The 23,832-nt window shown below is 39.4% G+C and overlaps 1 protein-coding gene across 1 annotated transcript in view; it reads left to right on the plus strand.

The window, feature by feature from the left end:
* The window catches only part of BAG2 (BAG cochaperone 2), a 48,889-nt gene that overhangs the window by 13,288 nt on the left and 11,769 nt on the right, over positions 1-23,832 (plus strand). Inside the window, exon 2 of the mRNA XM_074237282.1 lies at positions 19,931-20,040. Coding sequence (XP_074093383.1) covers positions 19,931-20,040 — 110 coding nt within the window. The remainder of the gene's footprint in view (positions 1-19,930; positions 20,041-23,832) is intronic.

Here is a 23,832-nt window from a genome sequence, read left to right on the forward strand (position 1 = left end):
AACTATCTCCCCTCTTAATCTCTGTCTCCTGACTTGCTTAAAATTCCCTTTAATACTAGGGCCTTCCCCCTATAATTATGGCCATTTTATCTGGTATATATTTTGTTTGCATGTAGTTGTTTTCACGTTATCTCCCCCATTAGAATATGAGTTCCCTGAGAACCTGAATCTGGGCAAGTAGAGGTAAGGAGAAGGATACTGAGGCACTTACTCCTTGGCCCCGAGGAATGTTCTCCCTACCTCCTCCAATGCAGATGGACTGGAGTAACTGACCCTGCCTCCCCTGGTGCAGATGGGCCTGGGTAATTGGAGTCATCCTCCAGGTCCAGAAAACCAAGCTCCCATCCCCTGAATTTGGTTGTTACTAAATAGTTTATGGGCCTGGTGTTGTCCGCTCAAAAGACACCAAAAATGGTATGCATCTTCCTTCTTCTTTCCAGCCGTCCTGAACAGCACACCTTCCATTCAGCAGTGAGAACCACTGAGCTCTTCTAGTCACCCTCTTGGGGGGGGTGTCATCCCAGCAGCCTGCATTCACCCCAGCACTTAGCCCAGTGCCTTTGCCTAACATATTTAAGAAATGCTTTTTCACCCATTCATTCTCCCACCCTCAGAACCCCCCCCCCCCCACACACACACGGGTTAGTGTGAGTAGGGAAAACTTGGTAGATACAGCCATGGCATCGACTTGAAGATGACTGTCCACCTCAGGAACATTGTGTTGTGGACGTGTCTGGGATGCAGCAATGGACAACACCAGAGGGTGCTCCAGATCAGAGTCCACTGACTGTCCAGAGGTCACCTAGCTTTGTGTCCTAGGAAGTGCAACCAGTGAAGTCTTTGGGGACTTGGGTGTGGAAAAGAAAATGAAAATGAGAGAACATGAAATATTGTCACCTACATTAAGTTGGTGAAATGGGGCAAAGTGGGAGGGAAAGAACCATTGGAGACCAGATGCAGCTGTGTGTGGGGAAAGCTGTACTCTTGTTGAGGTGGGATGCTGACCTTCCCCAGAGGGCTCAGTGTCTTTCACTTGTGTTTGGAAGAGAATGACAGTGCCAAGGAAAAGATGTTCCCATGCCAAAATGAAGAGGAAAGAGGCACCTTAATTTCTTTTTAGTTTTTTTCAAGGCAGTGGGGTTAAGTGGCTTGCCCAAGGCCACATGGCTAGGTAATAAGTGTCTGAGGCCGGATTTGAACTCAGGTACTCCTGACTCCAGGGCCAGTACTCTATCCACTATACCACCTAGCCACCCCAAGGCACCTTAATTTCAATGAATTCTACAGATGCCCTTGCCCAGGTTCAGACAAATTCGAGTATTTGCTAGAATTCGCTAGAGGGTTTATGAAGATGGATGTAGCATTTTGCTATGAAGGACAGGGAATAATGTCCAAAAGTGTGAAACTGGCTTTCTCTAAAATTCCCAGGACAGTTCAGACTAGACTACACATGTGTCCTCTTTCACTCTGAGCTTGAATCCCAGCTTTTTTACCTTACCAAGAGACCTTGGACAAGTTGTGGATTTCAGAGTTCTTCCATAAAATGAGACTGACTAGGGTGGGTTAGACTGGGAGGAATGGACCAGATGACCCATTCCATAGCTAAAAACCCCATAATAGCATCAGCTAGGTGACACAGTGGATAAAGCACAGGCCCCCAGGAGAACCTGAGTTCAAATCCAACCTCACACACTTACTACCTGGCTATGTGACCTTGGGCAAGACACAGCCCCATTGCCTTATAATTCTATGATTCTAAAACCCTCTTCCTCTCTTCCTTAAAACAGTTCTTATTCATAGGACTAAAACACTTAATCTCCTTTTGTGAAATACACCCAGAATTGAACAGAATGTAATGATCTGATTGAGATACTTAAGTTTCTCCTTGAAATAAAGGCTCATGTTTTAATACCAGTATTCTAGTAATGATGTGTGACTCTTTGAGTCATAGAGCATGATCTATGAAGAAATGTTGAGAATTCCCCAGTGGGATGGTGGTGAAGCCTGTGGCAAGCATAAGCAGGCAGCAGCACATAAAACTGCAGCATTTGTGAAGAATATCATGATGAAAGTTGTCATCAAAGAAAATATTGAGTATTCTCCACTGAAAGGAATCCTCTAAAAGATAGAAAAGTTCACGAAAATACTTTTTAACAAGGCTACTTTTTGTAAATTAATTCTCATCACTTATGAAAGGAATGGTTATTACAGGGTTAAAGTCAATCTTAAAAGAGTAGGTTGGGTACTGGTGGTGGTGGTCAAGATTTCACGCACATAAAAGGAGATTCAGCCAGGAGAGTTTTTTCCAGAACTAAAAACAACCTCGTCTCCAGATGAAATACAGGAGCAATGAGTCTGACTCTCATACAAGTAAGGCAGAAACCAAAATGAGGAAGAATAAGAGTGGGACAGAGGCAGAGTCGACTATAGATATTAGTACAAGTCTTCCGCAGGTAAGGGACTATGGGATTGTGTTTCTTTAAGATATCATTGACCATTTAGAGAAGAGGTCGTCTGGTGCCAAGATGGCAGAGTAAAGAAGGAAACCCTCTGAAGCCATCCCAGATCCCCCCCCCCTAAAAAAACCTGAAAAACCACCTCAGAATTCATCTAGGAACAGGGAGACAGCTTACCAACTTGGCAGGAAGGGTCTGTCCAACTACAGTGGGAGGGGGGTCCAAGAGTAGCAGCAGCAGCAGCCAGCATCAGACCAAGGGGCCAGCAACAAGACTCCCAGCTCAGGGCAATCCACCAGCAAGGCCCCCAACCTCTTGGAGGCCAGCAGTCTCCTAGGCACAGGCCTTGACCCCATTACTGACTGAAGCCCCGCCCCAGGGTTGACCAACAGTGATACCCTACCCCAGGTGCCTACCAACAGAAAGACTCATTTCCATAGCCAACAGAGGGTCACACCTCTCCAGCAGATCAGCAACAAAATTATTCCTCCAGGCTAGCTACCTGACTTTGTTCCCCCAGTAACCCAGCATTCAAAGGTCTACCATATCTGAAGCAGGCCAGTTGATAAATTCAAGAACCACCCAGGAATGCCACCTGGTAGGGACCCCCCCCAATTCCAGTGCAAGCCAGAAGAGAAGCCTACCCTCTAGAGAAAGCAAGCATCTAAGTCTTGAAGCCCAGTGAAAAGTCAGCAGTAAGATCCAGAAGCCCAAATCTCACTTAAAACTCTTAAGTCACAAAAAAAGTCAGAAAAAAAAAATGACTGCAGAGAGTTACTATAAGGATAGGGAGGCATAAACTTAGAAGAGGACAGTATTAAAATGGATACATGTAAAACCTCAAAGAAAAATGTAATTTGGTGCCAGGCCCAAAAAGATTTCCTGAAAAGAGCCTTGAAAGGATTTTTTAAAAAAAATTAGAGAAATGGAAGAAAAATTGGGGAAAGAATTGAGAGTAATTCAGGAGAATCATGAAAAAAGAGTCAATAGCATGGGAAAAAGACATACAAAAATTTATCAAGGAGGAAAACTTAAAAATACAATTGGCCATATTGAATAGGAATTACAAAAGCTCATTGAAGGAAATAATTTTCTTTTTTTTAAATTTATTTTTACTAAAGAAATTATTTGAGTTTTACAATTTTCCCCCCAGTCTTACTTCCCTCCCCCCCACACACAGAAAGCAATCTGTCAGTATTTACTTTGTTTCCATGTTGTACCTTGATCCAAATTGGGTGTGATGAGAGAGAAATTATATCCTTAAAGAAGAGACAAGAAGTCTAAGAGGTAACAAGATCAGACAATAAGATATCTGTTTTTTTCTAAATTAAAGGGAATAGTCCTTGAACTTTGTTCAAACTCCACAATTCTTTCTCTGGATACAGATGGTATTCTCCATTGTAGACAGCCCAAAATTGTCCCTGATTGTTGCACTAATGGAATGAGCAAGTCCTTCAAGGTTGATCATCAATCACTGCCATGTTGCTGTTAGGGTATACAGTGTTTTTCTGGTTCTGCTCATCTCACTCAGCATCAGTTCATGCAAATCCCTCCAGGCTTCCCTGAAATCCTGTCCCTCCTGGTTTCTAATAGAACAATGGTGTTCCATGACATACATATACCACAGTTTGCTAAGCCATTCCCCAATTGAAGGACATTTACTTGATTTCCAATTCTTTGCCACCACAAACAGGGCTGCTGTAAATACTTTTGTACAAGTAATATTTTTACCCTTTTTCATCATCTCTTCAGGATATAGACCCAGTAGTGATATTGCTGGGTCAAAGGGGTATGCACATTTTTGTTGCCCTTTGGGCATAGTTCCGAATAGCTCTCCAGAAGGGTTGGATGAGTTCACAGCTCCACCAACAGTGTAATAGTGTCCCAGATTTCCCACAACCCTTCCAACAATGATCATTATCCTTTCTGGTCATATTGGCCAATCTGAGAGGTGTGAGGTGGTACCGCAGAGAAGCTTTAATTTTCATTTCTCTAATTAATGATTTAGAGCACTTTTTCATGTGGCTATGGATTGCTTTGATCTCCTTATCTATAAATTGCCTTTGCATATCCTTTGACCATTTGTCAATTGGGGAATGGCTTTTTGTTTTAAAAATATGACTCAATTCTTTGTATATTTTAGAAATGAGTCCTTTGTCAGAATCATTAGTTGTAAAGATTGTTTCCCAATTTACTACATTTCTTTTGATCTTGGTTACAGTGGTTTTATCTGTGCAAGAGCTTTTTCATTTCATGTAATCAAAATCATCTAGTTGGTTTTTGGTGATGTTCTCCACCTCTTCCTTAGTCATAAACTGTTCCCCTTTCCATAGATCTGACAGGTAAACTAGTCTTTGATCTTCTAATGCTTATAGTATTGTTTTTTATGTCTAAGTCCTGCATCCATTTGGATCTTATCTTGGTAAAGGGTGTGAGGTGTTGGTCTAATCTAAGTTTCTTCCATACTAACTTCCAATTATCCCAGCAGTTTTTATCAAAGCGGGAGTTTTTATCCCAATGGCTGGACTCTTTGGGCTTATCAAACAGCAGATTACTATAATCATCTCCTGCTTTTGCACCTAGTCTATTCCACTGGTCCCCCACTCTATTTCTTAGCCAATACCAAACAGTTTTGATGACTGATGCTTTATAATATAATTTTAGATCAGGTAGGGCTAAGCCACCTTCTTTTTTTTTTTTAAGGTTTTTGCAAGGCAAACCGGGTTAAGTAGCTTGCCCAAGGCCACACAGCTAGGTAATTATTAAGTGTCTGAGACCAGATTTGAACCAAGGTACTCCTGACTCCAGGGCCGGTACTTTATCCACTATGCCACCTAGCCGCCCTAAGCCACCTTCTTTTACACTTTTTTTTCATTAAGCTCCTGGCAGTTCTTGCCTTTTTATTTCTCCATATGAATTTACTTACAATTTTTTCTAACTCATTAAAGTAATTTTTTGGAATTTTGATTGGTAGGGCACTAAACAGATAGTTTAGTTTTGGTAGAATTGTCCTTTTTATTATATTAGCTCTACCTATCCATGAGCAGTTGATATTTGCCCCGTTATTTAAATCTGATTTAATTTGTGTGAGAAGTGTTTTATAATTGTTTTAAAAAAGATTCTAAGTCTGTCTTGGCAAATAGACTCCCAAGTATTTTATATTGTCTGAGGTTACTTTGAATGGGATTTCTCTTTCTAGCTCTTCCTGCTGTATCTTGCTAGACATATATAGAAAAGTTGAGGATTTGTGAGGGTTTATTTTTTTTAAATAGTCTTGTCTTTATTCATAGATTTGGGCGTTGTCAAAGAGTCAGGGGTTCTGATTGGGACCTGGGGAAGTATAGGAATGGAGCACCTATGGAGGAATGATGGGGTGTGTATGTGTCTTATGGGACCATAGGAAATCGCCATTGCCCTTCTTGCATTCCCTTGTTTTCCCAATAGATTGGGCAAGTTCAGGGTAGAGGCCAGGCCCAAAGTCCCAGAAAAACCAGAGAAGACTAGTAGAAATTTTCCTGGAACAGAATGTGAGGATGGGGACTTCTCAGCAATCAGAAGAGATGGAGGTGCCCAAACAATTCTTTGGGAAAAAGAGAGGGCACAGCTGGGTTGGGAGTCCAGGGCAAAAAGAAGAGACAAAGTAGCAACCCCTTCCCTTCCCTAACTACAGAGATGTCTCCTGACCTATCACTAAGAGAGAGTGACATCCATATCCTAAGATGCAGAAGCGTCCTATCATTTCCATGAGCATGGAGATAGGGACATGAGCAGAGGAGAAAACAAGAGGCAGAGTCCCATGTCCTAAGAGCCAGGCACTGTGCTAGAAGCTTTATGATGATTATCTCATTTGATCCCCATAACAACCCTGGGAGATAGGTGGATTCCTGGGCCCTTTTTGCCTGTCCAGATGGTATGAAGATGGGGAGTATGTACAACATTAATAAGAAGTTTCCTGAATAATGCTTTGAGTTTTATAAGGGACCATCTCAAATTTGAATGGAAGTCGAATACTGAATCAGTCATGGGGGAGAGGGAATGAGATGATTTGTAGACTGAAGAGCTGGGGAGGGCCAGTGCACTTAGAGGTCAGACTCCAATTAGGACTCTCTTAGAACATTGCCCCTAGGCATCAAGAGCTCTGAGGGTCTGGGAGTTAAAGCTTCAGGGTGGACTCTAGGGAAATGATAAAAGGCAAGGCATCTGGAGGCAAAAGACCCTAACAACAACAAACAAAAATAACCCCCCAAACTCATTATCTGAGGGTTCTTTGTGACCCTAGCTGAGTAAAGGGTGTCTATCCATGGTCCTGAGCTTCAACTTCCACTTCCAAAGCTCCACTGGCTCAGACTTTAGCAATGATAAAGTGGGGAAGGGATAATCAGATTAAGGAATTAAGGATCCTGATGCTGCTAGAACTGATTTCTGCTAAGTGTTGTCTATGAGGTGGACTACTGAAGATTTCCAAGGTTTGGGATTGATCAAGTCTCACCTGTTGCCACATGGTCATCCTTTGGTATTAGCTTCCCTATGGCATCATGGGTCACTTTCACCACCACCAGTCCCTGCTACTAGGCCCCAACACACTCCAGTAGCAAGAGGGTGGTCTGGATGGGGACAGGGAAGGCCATGTGAAGTCTCCTCTCATCTTATTCCAGGGTTGTTGGCCTTCGGTTTGAGTGGAGTTTATCTCCCAAGCAATCTGTAGCTGCCCAGATAGGAGATGAAAATCTGGAATCCTCTCTCTAATATCTCCTGCCTTCATTTTGGCAGGAAATTCTTCCATCCATATATAGAGACCGCTGGTCTTTTATCTCATGCCTCTTGGGCTCACCTGGCCATAGTTCAGCTTGTCCAGACCAAGGAGGTGGGAAGAAAAGGGGAATGGGAACAAAGTCACCATCTCCCTGATAAGGTAAAGATGAAGCAAAGGAGACTCTAGGAAGATCAAAGCCATCTTGCTTCCACCTTCCAAAAACAATGTCAGCTTTCCCCCCATCCTTCCTCCTTAGTATATTGAGAGTCATATGGAATCCTGTCCAGTAGAAGACAAAGTTGGGGATGGGGTGAGCTCAGTTTCTCGGAGTAGCTCTCTTGATGAGAAGGGTGAAAATGGAAGTAGCCCAGGGTTTTGAATGGAGGTATAGAGAGCCAAGAGGAACAACATTATTGTCCCCCATGAGAATCCATCCCCTGCTCCCAAGTCAGTAGCTCCACAGACCCAAAGTTTCAAAGGATGGCTCCCAACCACAAGCTCATTCAGGCTTTTAGAGACATGGTTGAAATGGGGAAGGGGAAGGCTAAGAGATGCAGAGGAGAAGAGGGACAGTGGGGTTCACATGGTATATCTAGAAGTACAGAGTGGAAAAGGCAGGGGTCTCTGATTCTGAATGCCAAACATGATGAGATATTGCTTCCTGCACCCTCTAAGACAAAGTAGTTGCTGCTGTTAGTGATTTTGTCTGCAAGGTGCTAGACCTTTTCAGAACTTTGGGGTTCTAGAAACCATCCAACAAGTGTTTATTTGAAGGGTGAGGTATCCATGTGTGGGTATATTTAGAGGGTTAACTCCTTCTACCCAGGTCAGCAACTGGAATAAAATGACTGCCCTGAGGCCCCACCAAGGAGTGATGCTGCCTCATCCTCAACTCCCCTAATCCAGGTTTACTGATGGGAGAAAGAGTGAGCAGGAATAATCTCACTGCCCTAACCTTGATGACTCCAGCTAAACTCGGCACCAGATCCCATCTCTCACTAAGACATGGGGCTGAGGTCAGCAGCTCAGGAAAGAGAAAGCTCTTCCCTTCTGCCCCCTGAACAAAGGCCCTAAATCAAGGTGAACCAAGGTCAGGAAATGCTAAAGGAATCCTTACCTCCCCATCTCTCATTGCTAGGAGTGCCTGCAATGTCCCCTAAAACTGCTCTGTGGGAGCTACGACCTATCTCTCCCAGTTTGGAAGGAAGGGTCCATTATGCTCCCCTTCATAGCCCTTTGACCTGCATCACCTTCTCCCTCACCCTTTCCATGGCCACTGGGAGAGGGGATGGAATAGCTTAAGAAAAGAACAAATCAGACGAGGTAGACCTCAGAACACCAGTGGAAGACTTAAGAGACTGAAAGAGCTCGCCCTCCCTCAGACAGCAGTCCTTTGGTGAAAGACATGCAGGAGGTGGAGGGGTGGTTTGTCCTCTTGGGGAAGAAGAAATAGTGGAGAAAGGGGCAGAGGAGAGAGGAGGAGGCAGAGAACTGAGAGAGAGAGAGAGAGAGAGAGAGAGAGAGAGATCCTAATATGGAGTAGGGGGAAGCAAGTAGGAACAAGTGTCCTTAGAGATCAGTGTCACCTAGTAGAAAAAGCTTTGGATTGAGGAGTCAGGAATCCTGAGTTCTTGTCTGCTGCTACCTCGTGATGTGACTAGGACCGTCATTTTCCCATCCAGGCTTCACCTCTATAAAATGAGAGGGCTAAACTAGTCAATATTTAAGGTCCCTTCCAGCTCTGACATTTTGTGAGTCAGTGGGATTCTGGAGGAGGGGGTCTTGGGAGACTTCTGAAGGGCACAGAAAGACAGACCTCTTTGGGGAGATCTGAAAATAAAAAGCCCTTGCCAACATTGCTGGCCAAAGCTGTGGCCCCTCACCTACAGGAGAATTATTTCCCCAACCCTACCCCTTCCCTGCCCCAACTCTGTAGTGCTATTGCAAATGCTTGTTTCTGGTTTTTCTGTTTGGTTTTTTTTGTTGTTGTTCTATATTTTTTCTTCCCAAGACAACTTTTAAAAAAATAAAAGCTTGATTGGAAAATATGTCTGGAACTCTATGGAACAGGGGTAGGAAGAGGAATGGGCTGGTTGTGGAAGAGAGTGGATCAGAAAGGAGAAAAGACAGAAGAGTGTTGGCAAAGGATGAAAGGTATAGATGGCAGAAGGGAGACTGGGAGGGAAAGAGGGAAAGGAATGAGGTGAGTTGATGGGAGATGGGGAGAGACAGTTAGATGGATTCCACATAGTTGGCAGGATAGAGGCCAAGTTGCCCACTGTCCAGACGACCTCGGCACCAGCCCTGCTCATCTTCTTCTCCCAGTTTGGTGAGTTCATCTCCTGCTTTGAAGCTGAGTTCGTCTTGCTCCTGCCCATCATAATTAGAGTGCCCGAACACGCACCCCCTTGGCATCATCCTCAAAGGGATTGGCATCCCCATTGGCTTCACCCGCCCTGAAGGGATTTCCACTTTAATCATCAGACCATTCAGCGGCATATGGCTGGCCTCAGTCATAGCTGCTGACGCTGCCACGGTCCCCAGCCTGGGCCATAGACTCTACCACCCCCGAGGCATTGGTCAAGGTCACACCATCGTTCTTCTTGGGCAGTTTCTCCTTCCTGGTGATGGTATGGGTGAGGTCTGGGTTCCATTCCTCAAACTGTGGCCAATACATGGGCATGCCAGGCCCACTGGTGCTTCAGAATCACTTGAGATCATCCTGGGCATCGGCCCCCAGGATTTTCTGCTCCAATTCACAGTACATGCTGATGTAACGGCTGTTCTGCCAAGTTGAGATGGCGTTTTATATCCAAGAGCGCCTCCTTCAGGAAAACTGACATAGAAGAGACTTTATTTGTATATAGAAGGTCAGCTTCACCTTTCCATGGCTTCACGATTGTGAATCGACTCAATATGACGAACCTTGTGGAACCAGTGAACAAAGATTTGGAATTCCAACTTCATGAGCCTTTTCTTCTCTACAGAAATGCCAGCCATATGGCCAGGTGGCGCAATGGATGGAGCACCAGCCCTGGAGCCACGAGCACCTGAGCCCACATCCAGCCCCATACACCCAACAATCACTCAGCTGTGTGACATGCAAGTCACCCGAACCCCACTGCCCTGCAAAAACCAAAAAAGAAAAAAAAAGAAGAAAGACCCAAAATAAAATAAAATAGTAATAATAGTAGGGGTGGCTGGGTGGCAGACAGAGCATTGGCCCTTGAGCCAGGAGCATCTGGGTCCAAATCTGGCCTCAGACACCCAACAATCACCCTGCTATGCGGCCCCAGGCAGGCCACCCAGCCCCATTTGCCCTGCACCCCCCCCCAAAATAATAATAATAATAATAATAATAATAATAATAATAATAATAAATGTGCTTGAGTCTTTGTTCCAACACCAACAACTCTGTCGCAGGTGGATCACATTCTTTATGATAAGTCCATGGCAAAAGTTACTTCCATATTTTTCCACCATTGCCATTGTTGATTGCAACTCCCTCCTTTCATATTTCTCCACTACCATGTACTATATTTTTCTCTCTCCTTTCACTCTGACTCTGCAGTAGGGTAGCTGAGTGGCGCAGCAGACAGATCCCCGGCTCTGGGGCCAAGAGGCCCTGAGCCCTCATACCATCCCTTAGGCCCAGGATCCACCTGGCCCTATGGTCCAGGACAGGCCATCCAATCCCAGCCCCTTCTTGTAAGAAGTAAAAAAGAAAATGTGTTATAACTAACCACTCTCCCCCCATGGTCCATCCTCTCCTCCATGGCTCATATCCCCCCCTTCCCCCTGTTCCCCCCCTCTCCTTCTTACTCCAGATGCCTATACCCCATTGAATATATATGCTGTTTCCTCTCCTAGCCACCTCTGATGAGAGCGAAGTTTCCCTCATTCCTCCTTACCTTCCCCCTTTCCATATCATTGCAATAGCTCATTATAATAAAGAAAAACCTTATATGAAAAAAAAATCTTATTATATGAAATATCTTGGCCTATTCCCCCCCTCTCCTTTTTCCTTTTTCCCATTACATTTCCCTTTTTTCTATTGACTCCATTTGTATACCATATTTTATCTTCAAATTCAGCTTTCTCCTGTGCTTCAACTATAAAAGCTCCTTCTACCTGCTCTATTAACTGAGAAGGTTCATATGAGTATTATCAGTGTCATTTTTCTATACAGGAATACATGCAGTTCATCATCATTAAGTCCCTCATATTTTCTCCCTCTCCTCCAATCTCCATGCTTCACCTGAGTCCTGTATTTGAAGATCAAACCTTCTGTTCAGCTCTGGCCATTCCAACAGTAACATTTGAAATTTCCCTGGTTCATTGAAAATCCATCTTTTTTCCCTGGAAGAGGACATTCAGTTTTGCTGGGTAGTTGATTCTCAGTTGCATTCTAAGCTCTTTTGCCTTCCAGTATATTATATTCCAAGCCCTATGAGCTTTTAATGTAGTTGCTGCTAAGTCCTGTGTGATCCTGACTGTAGCTCTACGATATTTGAATTGTGTCCTTTTGGCTGCTTGTAATATTTTCTCTTTGACTTGGGAGTTCTGGAACTTGGCTATAATATTCCTAGGGGTTGGTTTTTTGGGATCTCTTTCTCGGGGGGATCGGTGGATTCTCTCCATTTCTATTTTGCCCTCTGCTTCTAGGATATCAGGGCAATTTTCCTGTAGTAATTCTTTGAAAATTATGTCAAGGCTCTTTTCCTGATCATGACTTTTAGGTATTGCAGTAATTTTTAAATTATCTTTCCTAAGTCTGTTTTTCATATCAGTTTTTTTTCAATGAGATGTTTCACATTTTCTTCTAATTTTTCATTTTTTTGGTTTTGAAGTATTGATTCCTGATTTCTGGTAAATTCATCAATCTCCCTGAGTTCTATTCTTTGTCTGAAGGATTTGTTCTCAAAGAGCTTTCTTATCTCTTTTTCCATCTGGCCAATTCTGCTTTTTAAAGCATTCTCCTCAATAACTTTTGGAACTGTTTTATCCATTTGACCTAAGCTGGTTTTTAGCATGCTATTTTCTTCAGCATTTTTTTGGATTTCCTTGACTAGCCTGCTGACTTCATTTTCATGTTTTTCCTGCATCTCTCTCATTTCTTTTCCCAGTTTTTTCTAACTCCCTCATTTGATTTTTCAAAGTATTTTTTGAGCTCTGTCATAGCCTGAGCCCAATTTCTGTTTTTCTTGGAGTCTTTAGATGTAGGAGTTTGTGCTTCCTCATTTTCAGACTGAGTATTTTGATCCTTCTTGGGCTCATATGCGAAATATTTCTCAGTGGTCTTCCTCTTGTTTGCTTGCTCATTTTCCCATCCTAAGCCTGTTTTGGGGGTGCTTCCTGAGCTTTTGGGACACTCCCACAAGGGTCTCAGTGTGTGAGGCTCTGTCCTCCCTCCTGGTCTGTGACTGAGCATATGCGCCCCCCTCTGCCACAGGGTTCAGGTGGGGAGGGCCCTGCTGTTCTATGGGGGGTCCTAGATTGGGATCAGCATCTGATTGTGGTCAGAGCCCCAGAGTCCTGTTCAGGGGGCAGAGCTCTGCAGTCTCTCTCTCTTCACTCTCCTCCCTAGGTTCAATGGGCTCATGCCCTGGGGGCTCCACCTGCTTCTGTTTCCTGAAACTGGGCTGGCCAAGCTGCTTTCTGTTTGCCCTGAAGGCTGGGTTTCACATGCTCTGGCAGAGCCCCCCCCCCCCCCCACTGTTCGCCCATTTTGTGCCCTGTGCTCCCCGGGGTGTAGCTCAGTAAACTCCCTGGCTGCTGTGAGCCAGGGCTCCCAGTGCCCTGGGGCTGCCTCCAGGAGGCCACCCCTCCAACCCCAGGGAGCAGAGCCTTTCTGCTCTTTTCCCAGGTTACCTTGAGTAGGAGAATTGCCTCCCTGGGAACCTCTGTGGGTTCTGTCTCTCTAAAATTTCGTTAACCTCCTTAGTTTCAAAGTTTTATGAGAGAGCGCCTAAGAGACTTTCCTCTCTTCGAAATACTTAAGAATTAAGAGAATATACAGATAGAATGATTTGAATATTTTAAATTAAAAAGCCTTTTATCCAAATGTCAAAACTTCATATTTTCAGTAAAGACTTTACCAAAATTTGAGAAATTGCTGGATAATGGGACTGAGAACCTTATGAAAATTTTAAAGGCAGTGATTGTAGAAAAAAAGCCGCTACAACTATCTTAAAAACATGGGAAATGTTAGTTGCTTACAATCACAAGAGTAGTAACAGCTGGCATTTCACAGAACTCAATGGTTGACAGAACTTTTTATAGCATTTGATCCTCACTTTGTACTTTGATTTCACTGAAGCACAGGAAGTCTATTAACTTTTTATATTTATATCCTATGCACCTAAACACCTACACCTCTGATCAAGGGACAGTGGCCTCCTGGCTGTTCCAGGAACAAGACACCCCATCTCTCAGCATCTGGCATTTTCTCAGGCTGTTTCCTTTGTTTGGAATGCTTTCTCTCCTCAGCTAGGCCTTCTGGCTTTCTTAGCTTCCTCTGGGTCTCACCTAAAATCCCATCCTTTACTGGAAGGTTTCCCCATTGTGCTGTTTATTCTGTAGATCACTTTTTTTGTATATATTTAATCTATTAGATTGTAAATTCCTCTGGGGCAGGGACTCTCTGGCCTCTTAGAAGAATTGCTTAGGCAAAAGAGAAATAAGCAGAAGCAGTAAATTCTGGAATAGATAAAAAGAACAAAGAAAAACAAAAAAGAAATTGATCACTGTGATAAGCTTAATCCTAAAGAACCTAAAACTTACTTCCTCTCTTGTCTGGCAGGGGATAGGATAATGGGACATTATATACATTGTTATATTTGGTAATACATTGGTAATTTTCACTGAACTGTTTTTACCCTCTCTCTGTGATTCTTTTAAGGGGATGATTTACTTATGGGAGGGGAAAGAGAGGAAATTTGTAGACAATAAGATTTTTTTTATTAGTTTTTGCAAGGCAATGGGGTTAAATGGCTTGCCCAAGGCCACACAGCTAGGTAATTAAATGTCTGAGGGAGGATTTGAACTCAGGTACTCCTGACTCCAGGGCGGATGCTCTATCTACTGTGCCACCTAGCCACCCCAATAAGATACTTTTTTAAAGTGCTATCAATAGAAAATTTAAGAGAAAAAGGAATTAATTGTTTTAATTATCAATTAATTAATATTAACTTAATTTAATTAAGTCTCTAAAGCCACCACCCCCCCAACCAAATGTTAAGGAACAGGGCAGGAATCAGAAGAAGCCACCTGCTGCCAGACAGTTTGATAACTGAGAAAAAAGAAGATAAAGGACAGATTGCTATCACAAATGAAAAATTTTATACCTCAGATACAACTGTTTTTCCTTATTTAGAATTTTGGTTCTTTCCTAATTTCCTCAGGATTTCCTAATCCTAAAATTAAAAATTATAAATTATATTCAATGAACATATCAAAATGTAATATAAATATGATGTAGCATAAAATAAAGTGGAATCTTTGGTGTGTGTGATATAACTTATTCTTTATGTTTTATTTTTATAATCATGTTAAAATATTAAATAAAAATGCCTCAGTTCAAATCTTGCCACAGACCTTAGCTGTGTGATCCTGGGCAGTTCACTTAATCTCTGCTTCTCAGTTTCTTCATCTGTAAAATTAAGATTCTTTCTGATATTCCTGAGAGAAATATCTTTAACCATTTCTTTCTATTATTATTATTATTATTATTATTATTATTATTTATAACTTCAAAAAATCCTTTTCCTCTAGATTTGCTTTTAGTTTCCATGACAACAAGGGATGGATCATGTATACCATATGCTTATTCTTCAGGACTTTCTCTAATCTGTTTTCTTGTTAATAGCTCCACAGGTTTATATTGATAAATTACATAACCACTTCTAGGACAAGAAATCTTTTGTTCTTCTTTCATTATATTCTGTTTGAGCATAAACTCAAAAGATATGCTGAAAAAGTAATCTTTTCCTTAGCATCTCCTCTTTTACTCATCAGGTATATATGTATTGCCTATGTCAGTACTAAGGAAGTAGATTCAAGTAGTAGGAATTTTTCATGGTAAACCACAATATCTCTCTTTTTTTAAGTTGTTTTGTTTTTGGTTTTGATTTTTTTTTTGCAAGGCAATGAGGTTAAGTGGCTTGCCCAAGGCCACACAGTTAGGTAATTATTAAATGTCTGAGGCTGGATTTGAACTCAGGTACTCCTGACTCTAGGGCCGGCGCTCTATCCACTGTGCCACTTAGCCGCCCTGAACCACAATATTTCGCATTTTCTTTGGATCTTAATTTTATATGTCAGTGAATGCAATGATGATATATAATATAGAATGTCTCATACATTTTATTTTTAAAAAATATTTCCCAATCTATCCCTCTTTTCCATTCTCCCTTCTCTGCCCAGAGAGAATAAAATAACAAAGAATAAAAAAAAAGAGATGTGGTTGAATGTGTATAGAGGGAGCAGGAACTGTTCGGCAAAATCAACATATCGAAAAACTTGTTTGTATTGTTTCCTATACAATACCTCACCTATGCAGAGGAGTTGGGAAAGGGATATTTCCCATCCTATGAGGCCATGCTTTCATTTTTAACTTTGTAACTTTTAATTTTGATGCTTTTCTTGTTCTTTCCATTTCCATATACATATATATCAGTGTGCATTATTTTCCTGATTCTGCTTATTTTCCCCACTTCATATGTCTTCCTATGTTGCCCTGTATTCATCATATTCATTGTTTCTCACAATACAGTTACATTCCATTTCTCATATACTAAAACTTTTCTAGTCATTCCCGACATCAATGGGCATTTACTTTGTTTCTAATGCATTGCTACTACAAAAAAGTATTGCTAAAAATACTTTGGTGTTTAAATATAGTTACACATATAGCAGTTGAACTTCTGAGTTAATAAGCAATTCTAATCACTTTCTTCCCATAATTCCCAATTGCTTTCCAAATGCATTAAATCTGATAGCTCCACCAACAGTGCATTCATGTGTCTAGCTTTTCAGAAATGCTCCAACATAGATTTTGTTCTTATTAATTATTGCTGTTAATCACCTTGGTGTCTTGATATTAGACCCTTATAAGAGATATTTGATATGAAAATTTTGTGTTAAAGACAAATTGGTTCCCTTCATATTCTAGCTCTTATAGTTTTGACTATTCAGAAGGTTTTCAATTTAATATAATTAGATAGCTAGGTGGTGTAGTGGATAGAATGTTGAACTTGGAGCTGCAAGACTCAAGTTCAAATAAAACCTCAAACAGTTTTTATTGGTGTGACCTTGGGCAAATCATTTGTTTACCCCAGTTTCTTCAACTGCAAAATAAGGGAATAAGAGCACCTATCTCACATGGTTGTTTTGAGGCTCAATGAGATACTTGTAAAATGTACCTGGCACATGTTAGACATTAAATAAGCCCAAGCTATTTATTATTGTTATTAGTATTGTTTTATCATTATTAACAAGTTAATAATAGTAATTATCCATTTTAATCTTTTTGTAATCACCTTTTTTGTAATCTTTTGTCTTCTTTGGTTAAAAACTCTATTTAATTTTTCTTTCTCTGTAACTTTCAGTGTTGAAAATTTATTTTTTTCCCTTTCACACTAATGCTGAATATTTTGTGCCAAATTTGGACCAAAATATAAATTTCACAAGGGATCAGTTATAGATGTAGTTTGTTAGTTTATTTCTAGCTAACCTATAAATGGATCTAAAATAACTAAATAACAAATACAACTTGAAGAAACTGTATATTTTTTTCAACGTAACATCTCCTGCACTGAAAGTTAAAAGATGGATTTTTTTTGATACATTTTGTTTTAATATAATCTAGGATTTTCCCTTATATTCCTCTTCCCTAGTCTCTCTTAGGGAACCATTATTGATAACAAAGAATTATTTGTTTTTTTAATTTATTTTTATTAAAGTTATTATTTGAGTTTTATAATTTTCCCCCCAGTCTTACTTCCCTCCCCCCACTCCCCCACAGAAAGCAATTTGTCAGTCTTTACTTTGTTTCCAAATTGGGTGTGATGAGATCATATCCTTAAAAGAAGAGACAAGAAGTCTAAGAGGTAACAAGATCAGACAATAAGATATCTGTTTTTTTATAAATTAAAGGGAATAGTCCTTGAACTTTGTTCAAACTCCACAGCCCAAAATTGTCCCTGGTTGTTGCACTGATGGAAATGAGCAAGTCCATCAAGGTTGATCATCACTCCCATGTTGCTGTTAGGGTGTACAGTGTTTTTCTGGTTCTGCTCATTTCACTCAGCATCAGTTCATGCAAATCCCTCCAGGCTTCCCTGAAATCCCGTCCCTCCTGGTTTCTAATAGAACAATGGTGTTCCATGACATACATATATCACAGTTTGCTACTAAGCCATTCCCCAATTGAAGGACATTTACTTGATTTCCAATTCTTTGCCACCACAAACAGGGCTGCTATAAATATTTTTGTACAAGTAATGTTTTTACCCTTTTTCACATCTCTTCAGGATATAGACCTAGTAGTGGTATTGCTGGGTCAAAGGGTATGCACATTTTTGTTGCCCTTTGAGCATAGTTCCAAATAGCTCTCCAGAAGGGTTCGATGAGTTCACAGCTCCACCAACAGTGTAAGTGTCCCAGATTTCCCACAACCCTTCCAACAATGATCATTATCCTTTCTGGTCATATTGGCCAATCTGAGAGGTGTGAGGTAGTACCTCAGCGAAGCTTTAATTTGCATTTCTCTCATAATTAATGATTTAGAGCGTTTTTTTTATATGACTATGGATTTCTTTGATCTCCTCATCTGTAAATTGCCTAACAAAGAATTTTTAAAAAATCAGTAAAACCAATTTTACGTTTTAAAAATCTGATCTCATAGGGAATATTTCAAACTCGGGCCCTTTCCCACTCCTCCTCTTCTGCAAAGGTATTGGTAGGAAGGTAGAGAGGATTCACTGGTGTGGAATGTCTCATGTCTCTTAATGAGCTTGTTCTTTAACGTTTTGCAAAATTCATTTCCAGTTGTTTTGTAGCTACGTTGTTGTAGTCCTTGTATTTATTATATTTCTGCTTCTGCGTACTTCACTTTGCAATAGTTTATGTAAGTCTTCTACTTCTCTGTATTTCTCAAGTTTGTCCAGTCTTCCCAAACAGTAATATTCTATTTATGTACCTTAATTTGTTTAGTCATTCCTCTCAGTTAATGAGCAAACTGCTTGGTTTCCATTCTTTACCACCCCAAAAAGAAGCTGCTATAAATATTTTGGTATATAGGGAGACTCCCCTGCCCTCTTTTGACCAATTCCCTCCTTCAGATAGTGGTGCTATCTGCAATCTTTGGGTAAATTTCAGTATGGACATTTTAATCACTCACCTTTTTTTGTTGTTTTTTTGCAAGGCAATGGGTTTAAGTGACCATGCCCAAGGTTAAGGGTTAGGTAATTATTAAGTGTCTAAGGCTGGATTTGAACTCAGGTCCTCCTGACCCCAGGGCTGATGTTCTATCTGATGTGCTATCTAGCCTCCCTGACAAGAGAAGCACGGTACAGGAAGAAAACCTGAACTTGGAGGTTCAGAACTCAAATTTTAGTACAGTCTTTACTTCTTATTATGGACCTTAAGCAACTCTTCCTAAACCAAATGACCTCTAAAGTGCCTTCTAACTTCACATTAGTGACTGTAATTGGTAAAGTTAGATAACATCAGTGTTGCCATTATTTTAGAATAGAAAAGCCAAGGTAGTAAATGGGTAGTGAGTAGATTGTTGGTATTAGAATATAATATAGATTTGAATCCTGCCTTTGACACAGTTGAATGACCATGAGCCAGATCTCTTTACCTCAGAATGTCAAATTTACTTCATGTCCATTACTTCACAGTATTGTGGTAAGAAATTCATTTGGAACACCTTAAATTGCTATTTGATATGAATTATTATTCCCCTCTTATGTTTTGCCTGTGTAGGTTACACAGGACTTTTTTTTAAAAAATCAGTTTTTGGCCTACTGGTCTTGAATTGTATTAAAAATATGTTTGGAGCTATCTGGGAATATGTAAGGGATAGTGGGACTACATAACCAGTCTGAGGATAACACTGTTAGCCTGTAGCAGGTAGGCAGGTGGGTAATTGTAGAGAGTGAAAAGTATGTAATTAAAAAAAGACACACACGAGAAAGCAGGCCAAGAGAACGAGTGCAAAATTATATAGAACTTGTTTGTAAAATCATTTTAGATAATGAGCAAGAGATAAAAGTTACTCATACAATTTTTGCTTCCAGAATTACCTGTTCAATATTAGGGGGGATCCTAGAAATGTTAAAGTGATTTGGAAATAAAAATTCAAAAATTAGAGGATATTTTTCTCTTGCTGTAACTCCATAACCCAAAACTGGCCTTCACATTGACTTCAGTTGTACTCTAATGAATGGAAAGGATTGTTAATCTGCAAAGGGGTTAGTAGGTTGAGTGCCTAACATGGCGGGGTGGGGGGGAACTAACTTTTTATCCTGTTCATACTTGCACTTCTATATACAGTTCTTTTCAACAAGAGGAAATGATAAATGACATGAAAATGTTAAAGAGTAAATTTTCTTCAGTTCTGAAAAAAAGATTTAACAATTCAAACATCTAGAATAAAACAGGAAACAGGAGTATTTTTCATTTGGTAACAGATTTTCTTCTCCAACTTATATAGGGTTGAAGCTTTGAGAGAAACAGCATCTGCTGTAGAACAAGAAAAAGAAAATCTTCTAGAGATGATCCATTCTATACAAAACAGCCAAGAAATGAGACAAATCAGTGATGGTAAGAATTCTTTCCCAAATCAACATCATCAATAGTTATTAAAAACTTATAGGGGTATAAAAAGTTCCTTTTATGTGTATCTGAATATTAAAAAAATACATTTTTCTTTCCCATGGAGTTTTGATTTAACTAAAGAAGTTAAGCCAAATATGACTATTTGTACTTTTAGTCTCAAATATATATCTTTGATAATTTAAAATACAAACCTTAACATAAAATTTGAGTGTGTTCATCTGTTTTACTTGACTATACTTATAAGTTTCTGTTTTGAAAAGAGATAGATGCTCTGAAAGAACATCAATCAAAAAATATTTTCAAAAACCTAGAAATTCATAAGGGAAACACACTGAGCAATTTACTGCAGTGTTAAATTTTGTATACACTCTTAGACAACAAGCTATATATATAAGAGAAGTTTAGTTTCATATACAATCTTTTGTTTTTGCATATTTATTATAATTTTGTATTTGTTAATATTTGTGAAACTTATGATAAAAATGAAAATATAAATTTAGAGCTTAGGTGCTTAGAAATAATATATAAATAAGTAAATATCAAAAAGAAAAGGAAGAAGAAAAAACTAAATTATTTACGAGATAAGACACATGATTACATCAATAGTTTTTTTTCTCTTTCCTGAGTTCAAAAATATGAATTAAGTCTTTGGTTTGACTTGCTTTTCAAAGAGAATGGGGTAACCTGATTCAATCCCCTATATAGCCATTGTTAAATACATAGTTGTGAATTTGAAAATGAGGGTTAGGTATGCAGACCAAGATAACTTATATTCATTAAAGATTCTCAAATCTATTTTATGCTATTCAACTAGCTTATTATTCCAGACAAGCAGTTAATAAAAAGAATACTGAAATAAAGTTGTAGCATAGGGACACAGTCCATATTACCTTATGAATAATTATGTGTTAGATTATTTCCTTACCAATCCTCCAGGCACTCATCTAGCCTAGATTCTGCCTACTAGAATTTGCTAAATTGCTTTTCTTTCTTTGATCTTCTGTCTGGAAATAATAGGGTAACTTTCTGGATAGCTTGGTCTTCCCTTCACCCACATGCTATGATTTTTGGCAAATTCGGAATCCTTTAATTGTACATAATAGTGCTTGCTTATCTACTACAATATTAAGATCCCTTAGGTTAGCCTTCTCCCCCTCCCATTTATCTAGTTGTTTTTTTAATTTAATTTTTTTGTTATTATGAACTTGACATACCAACAAACATGATCAGAAAAAACAAAGAACAAGAACAGAAAAAGAGTACATATGAAACCATTAATCTCCACTATATCCAATTTGCATTTTAAAAATTATATAAATTTTTTTGCATTATCATAACAGTTTTTTCCCAACTCTGCTCCAACTCCCCAATTTTTAAGAAACCTCCCATATTAGTCATAGAAAAGCAAAACAAATTTATATAATGATCATATCTAATAAGTATAACTCTTAATACCTTTAGTCCTCCTCTGACAGGTTAGAATGTTTCATCAGTAGTCCTCTGGCATCTTGTGTTATCACTACACTAGTCAGAATTCTCAGGTCTTAAAAAGTTGATTTTCCTTACAGTCTTATAGTCATCATGTAAATTGTTGACTTGGTTTTATTTGACACAGATCTTTCTAGGTTTCTCTGAAACCATCTTTTTCATTATTTCTTAAGGCACAATAATATTCTTTTATATTTATTTGCCATAATTTGTTTAGCTATCCCTCAATTGATGGGTACCCCAGTAGTTTCCTAATCTTTGCTATGATAAAAAAAGTATTACTTATAAAATATCATTAGTTTGAATAAATATGCTTCAGATTCACTTATCCACTTTTAACGTAGAACCCTGGGAGACTATTAGGTTTATTATGTTATCTTTATGTAAAATTTACTAATAAATTATTCCAAGGAACCTATCCCACTTAACTGGGACCTCTCTTTGTAATCTCGACTATTAGGTTTATTATGTTATCTTTATGTAAAATTTACAAATAAATTATTCCAGAAAACCTATTCCACTTAACTGGGACCTCTCTTTGTAATCAATTTTATTTATCATCCCTCATAATCTTAAAAATTGTAAGGAATTTCAGAGTTAAGTGAATCTAACCCTACTTAAATCATGAAGGGTTACTATTCCATTGAAGGGTTACTAATCAAACTAATTTCATCTTTTCCTCAAGCATATTTTAGGATATATTCAATAATTTAACAAAAAATCTCAGTTCATGATTTTTTCCTGATCTACATCATGGGGCTAGGTGGTGCAGTGTATAGAGCACCAGCCCTGGAGTCAGGGGGTACCTGATTTCAAATCCAGCCTCAGACACTGTCACTTAACTCCATTGCAGAAAAACCTAAAAAAAAAAAAAAAGGGAATCAATATCACCTTCAGCTTTCTTCAGATTAAGGTTTCTACTGTTTCCCTTTCAAAAACTGGAACAGGTTCTCAAGTTAGTCCCATGATACATCTCCCATTTATCACAACTACACAAAAAACAACAGTTAATAAGTAGTTATAACTTAACAATACAGCTGCAAGCAGGTTTAGGACTCTGGAATGTAGGTTTTGTCTAGATAAGATAACTTATATTCATTAAAGACACTCTCATCCTCTTATTTATTTCTGATTTCAATTTCCTATGAATTAATTTTTTTTCTATCCTTCCCAGTTTGTCTGAAGGTGGTTCATTTCACTGTGAAGAGGTTCAATTTGGAGTCATAATAACTGGACTCAAATATTGTTTTGCCACTTACTACATGAATAATGTTGAACAACTTAAAGGGCCTCAGTTTTCTAATCTCTAAAATGAGGGGTTATTCTAGATGATCTCCAAGGTCCCTTCCAATTCTAAATCTATGATCTTTGGTAGAGAAAACAGCAAAATAGGAGTCGAGTAGTGCTAATATTTCTCCAATGTGTATTAATCTTCCTGTCCATGGCAAACTGGGCTCCTTTCTTTCTTGAAGATCATCTTGCTCTCAACTTAACTTTTAAAATAAAGATCATTTTATGAATTTAGCAATCTTACAAGCCTCAGCTTATAGTGGCTCCTAGTAGTTCTGACACTATTCATAAATTTATCTTGATAATCTTTTTGCATTCACTTTTAATTTGCTACCTTCTCTTCAGTCCCTTGCACATTCCAATGAGTTCTCTGTTTCTCTAAACACATCCCCTTTTCTTTCTCATTAGAAGCAATTATGATTATATCACTAGAACTTTGTTAAGTATCTCCTTCAGGTCACATCTTATACTATTGCTGAAATCTTGAAAATACTCTTTTCTAAAAACCTGAGGGTGTTTCAGATTATAGCTGAGATTACAAACTACCACAAAAGATTGGGATGATCACTGCTTCCCAAACCAGTTGTTCTTTTTGATTTTAATCAGGTCCAGTGAGTAGTACTTTTCAATTCCTTCATTCCTTTTCAAAAATTGGAGGCAAGGCATGTATTTATTAGCTGCTTTTATTTTCAGGAGAGAGAAACATCTATGCAGGGTAAAATAGAGTGTTAAGTACACCAGATCTGGGGGTTCACATCCTGGCTCACCCACTTACAACCTGTGCCTGTGGCTAAATCACAGCTTCTCTTTACCTGTAAAGTGAGAATACTGTTGTGTGTATCCTAAATTTGAGAGAAATTAGGTAGCCTGGAGTCAAGAAGTCACATGTTCCAGAGTTAAAATCTAACTTTACACACTTCCTAGTTATGTGACCCTGGGCAAGTTACTTAACCCTGCTTGTCTCAATTTCTTCATCTGGAAAACGAGCTAGAGAAGGAA

This window comes from Macrotis lagotis, chromosome 5 (assembly GCF_037893015.1).
Source record: "Macrotis lagotis isolate mMagLag1 chromosome 5, bilby.v1.9.chrom.fasta, whole genome shotgun sequence".
NCBI classification, from domain to species: domain Eukaryota; kingdom Metazoa; phylum Chordata; class Mammalia; order Peramelemorphia; family Peramelidae; genus Macrotis; species Macrotis lagotis.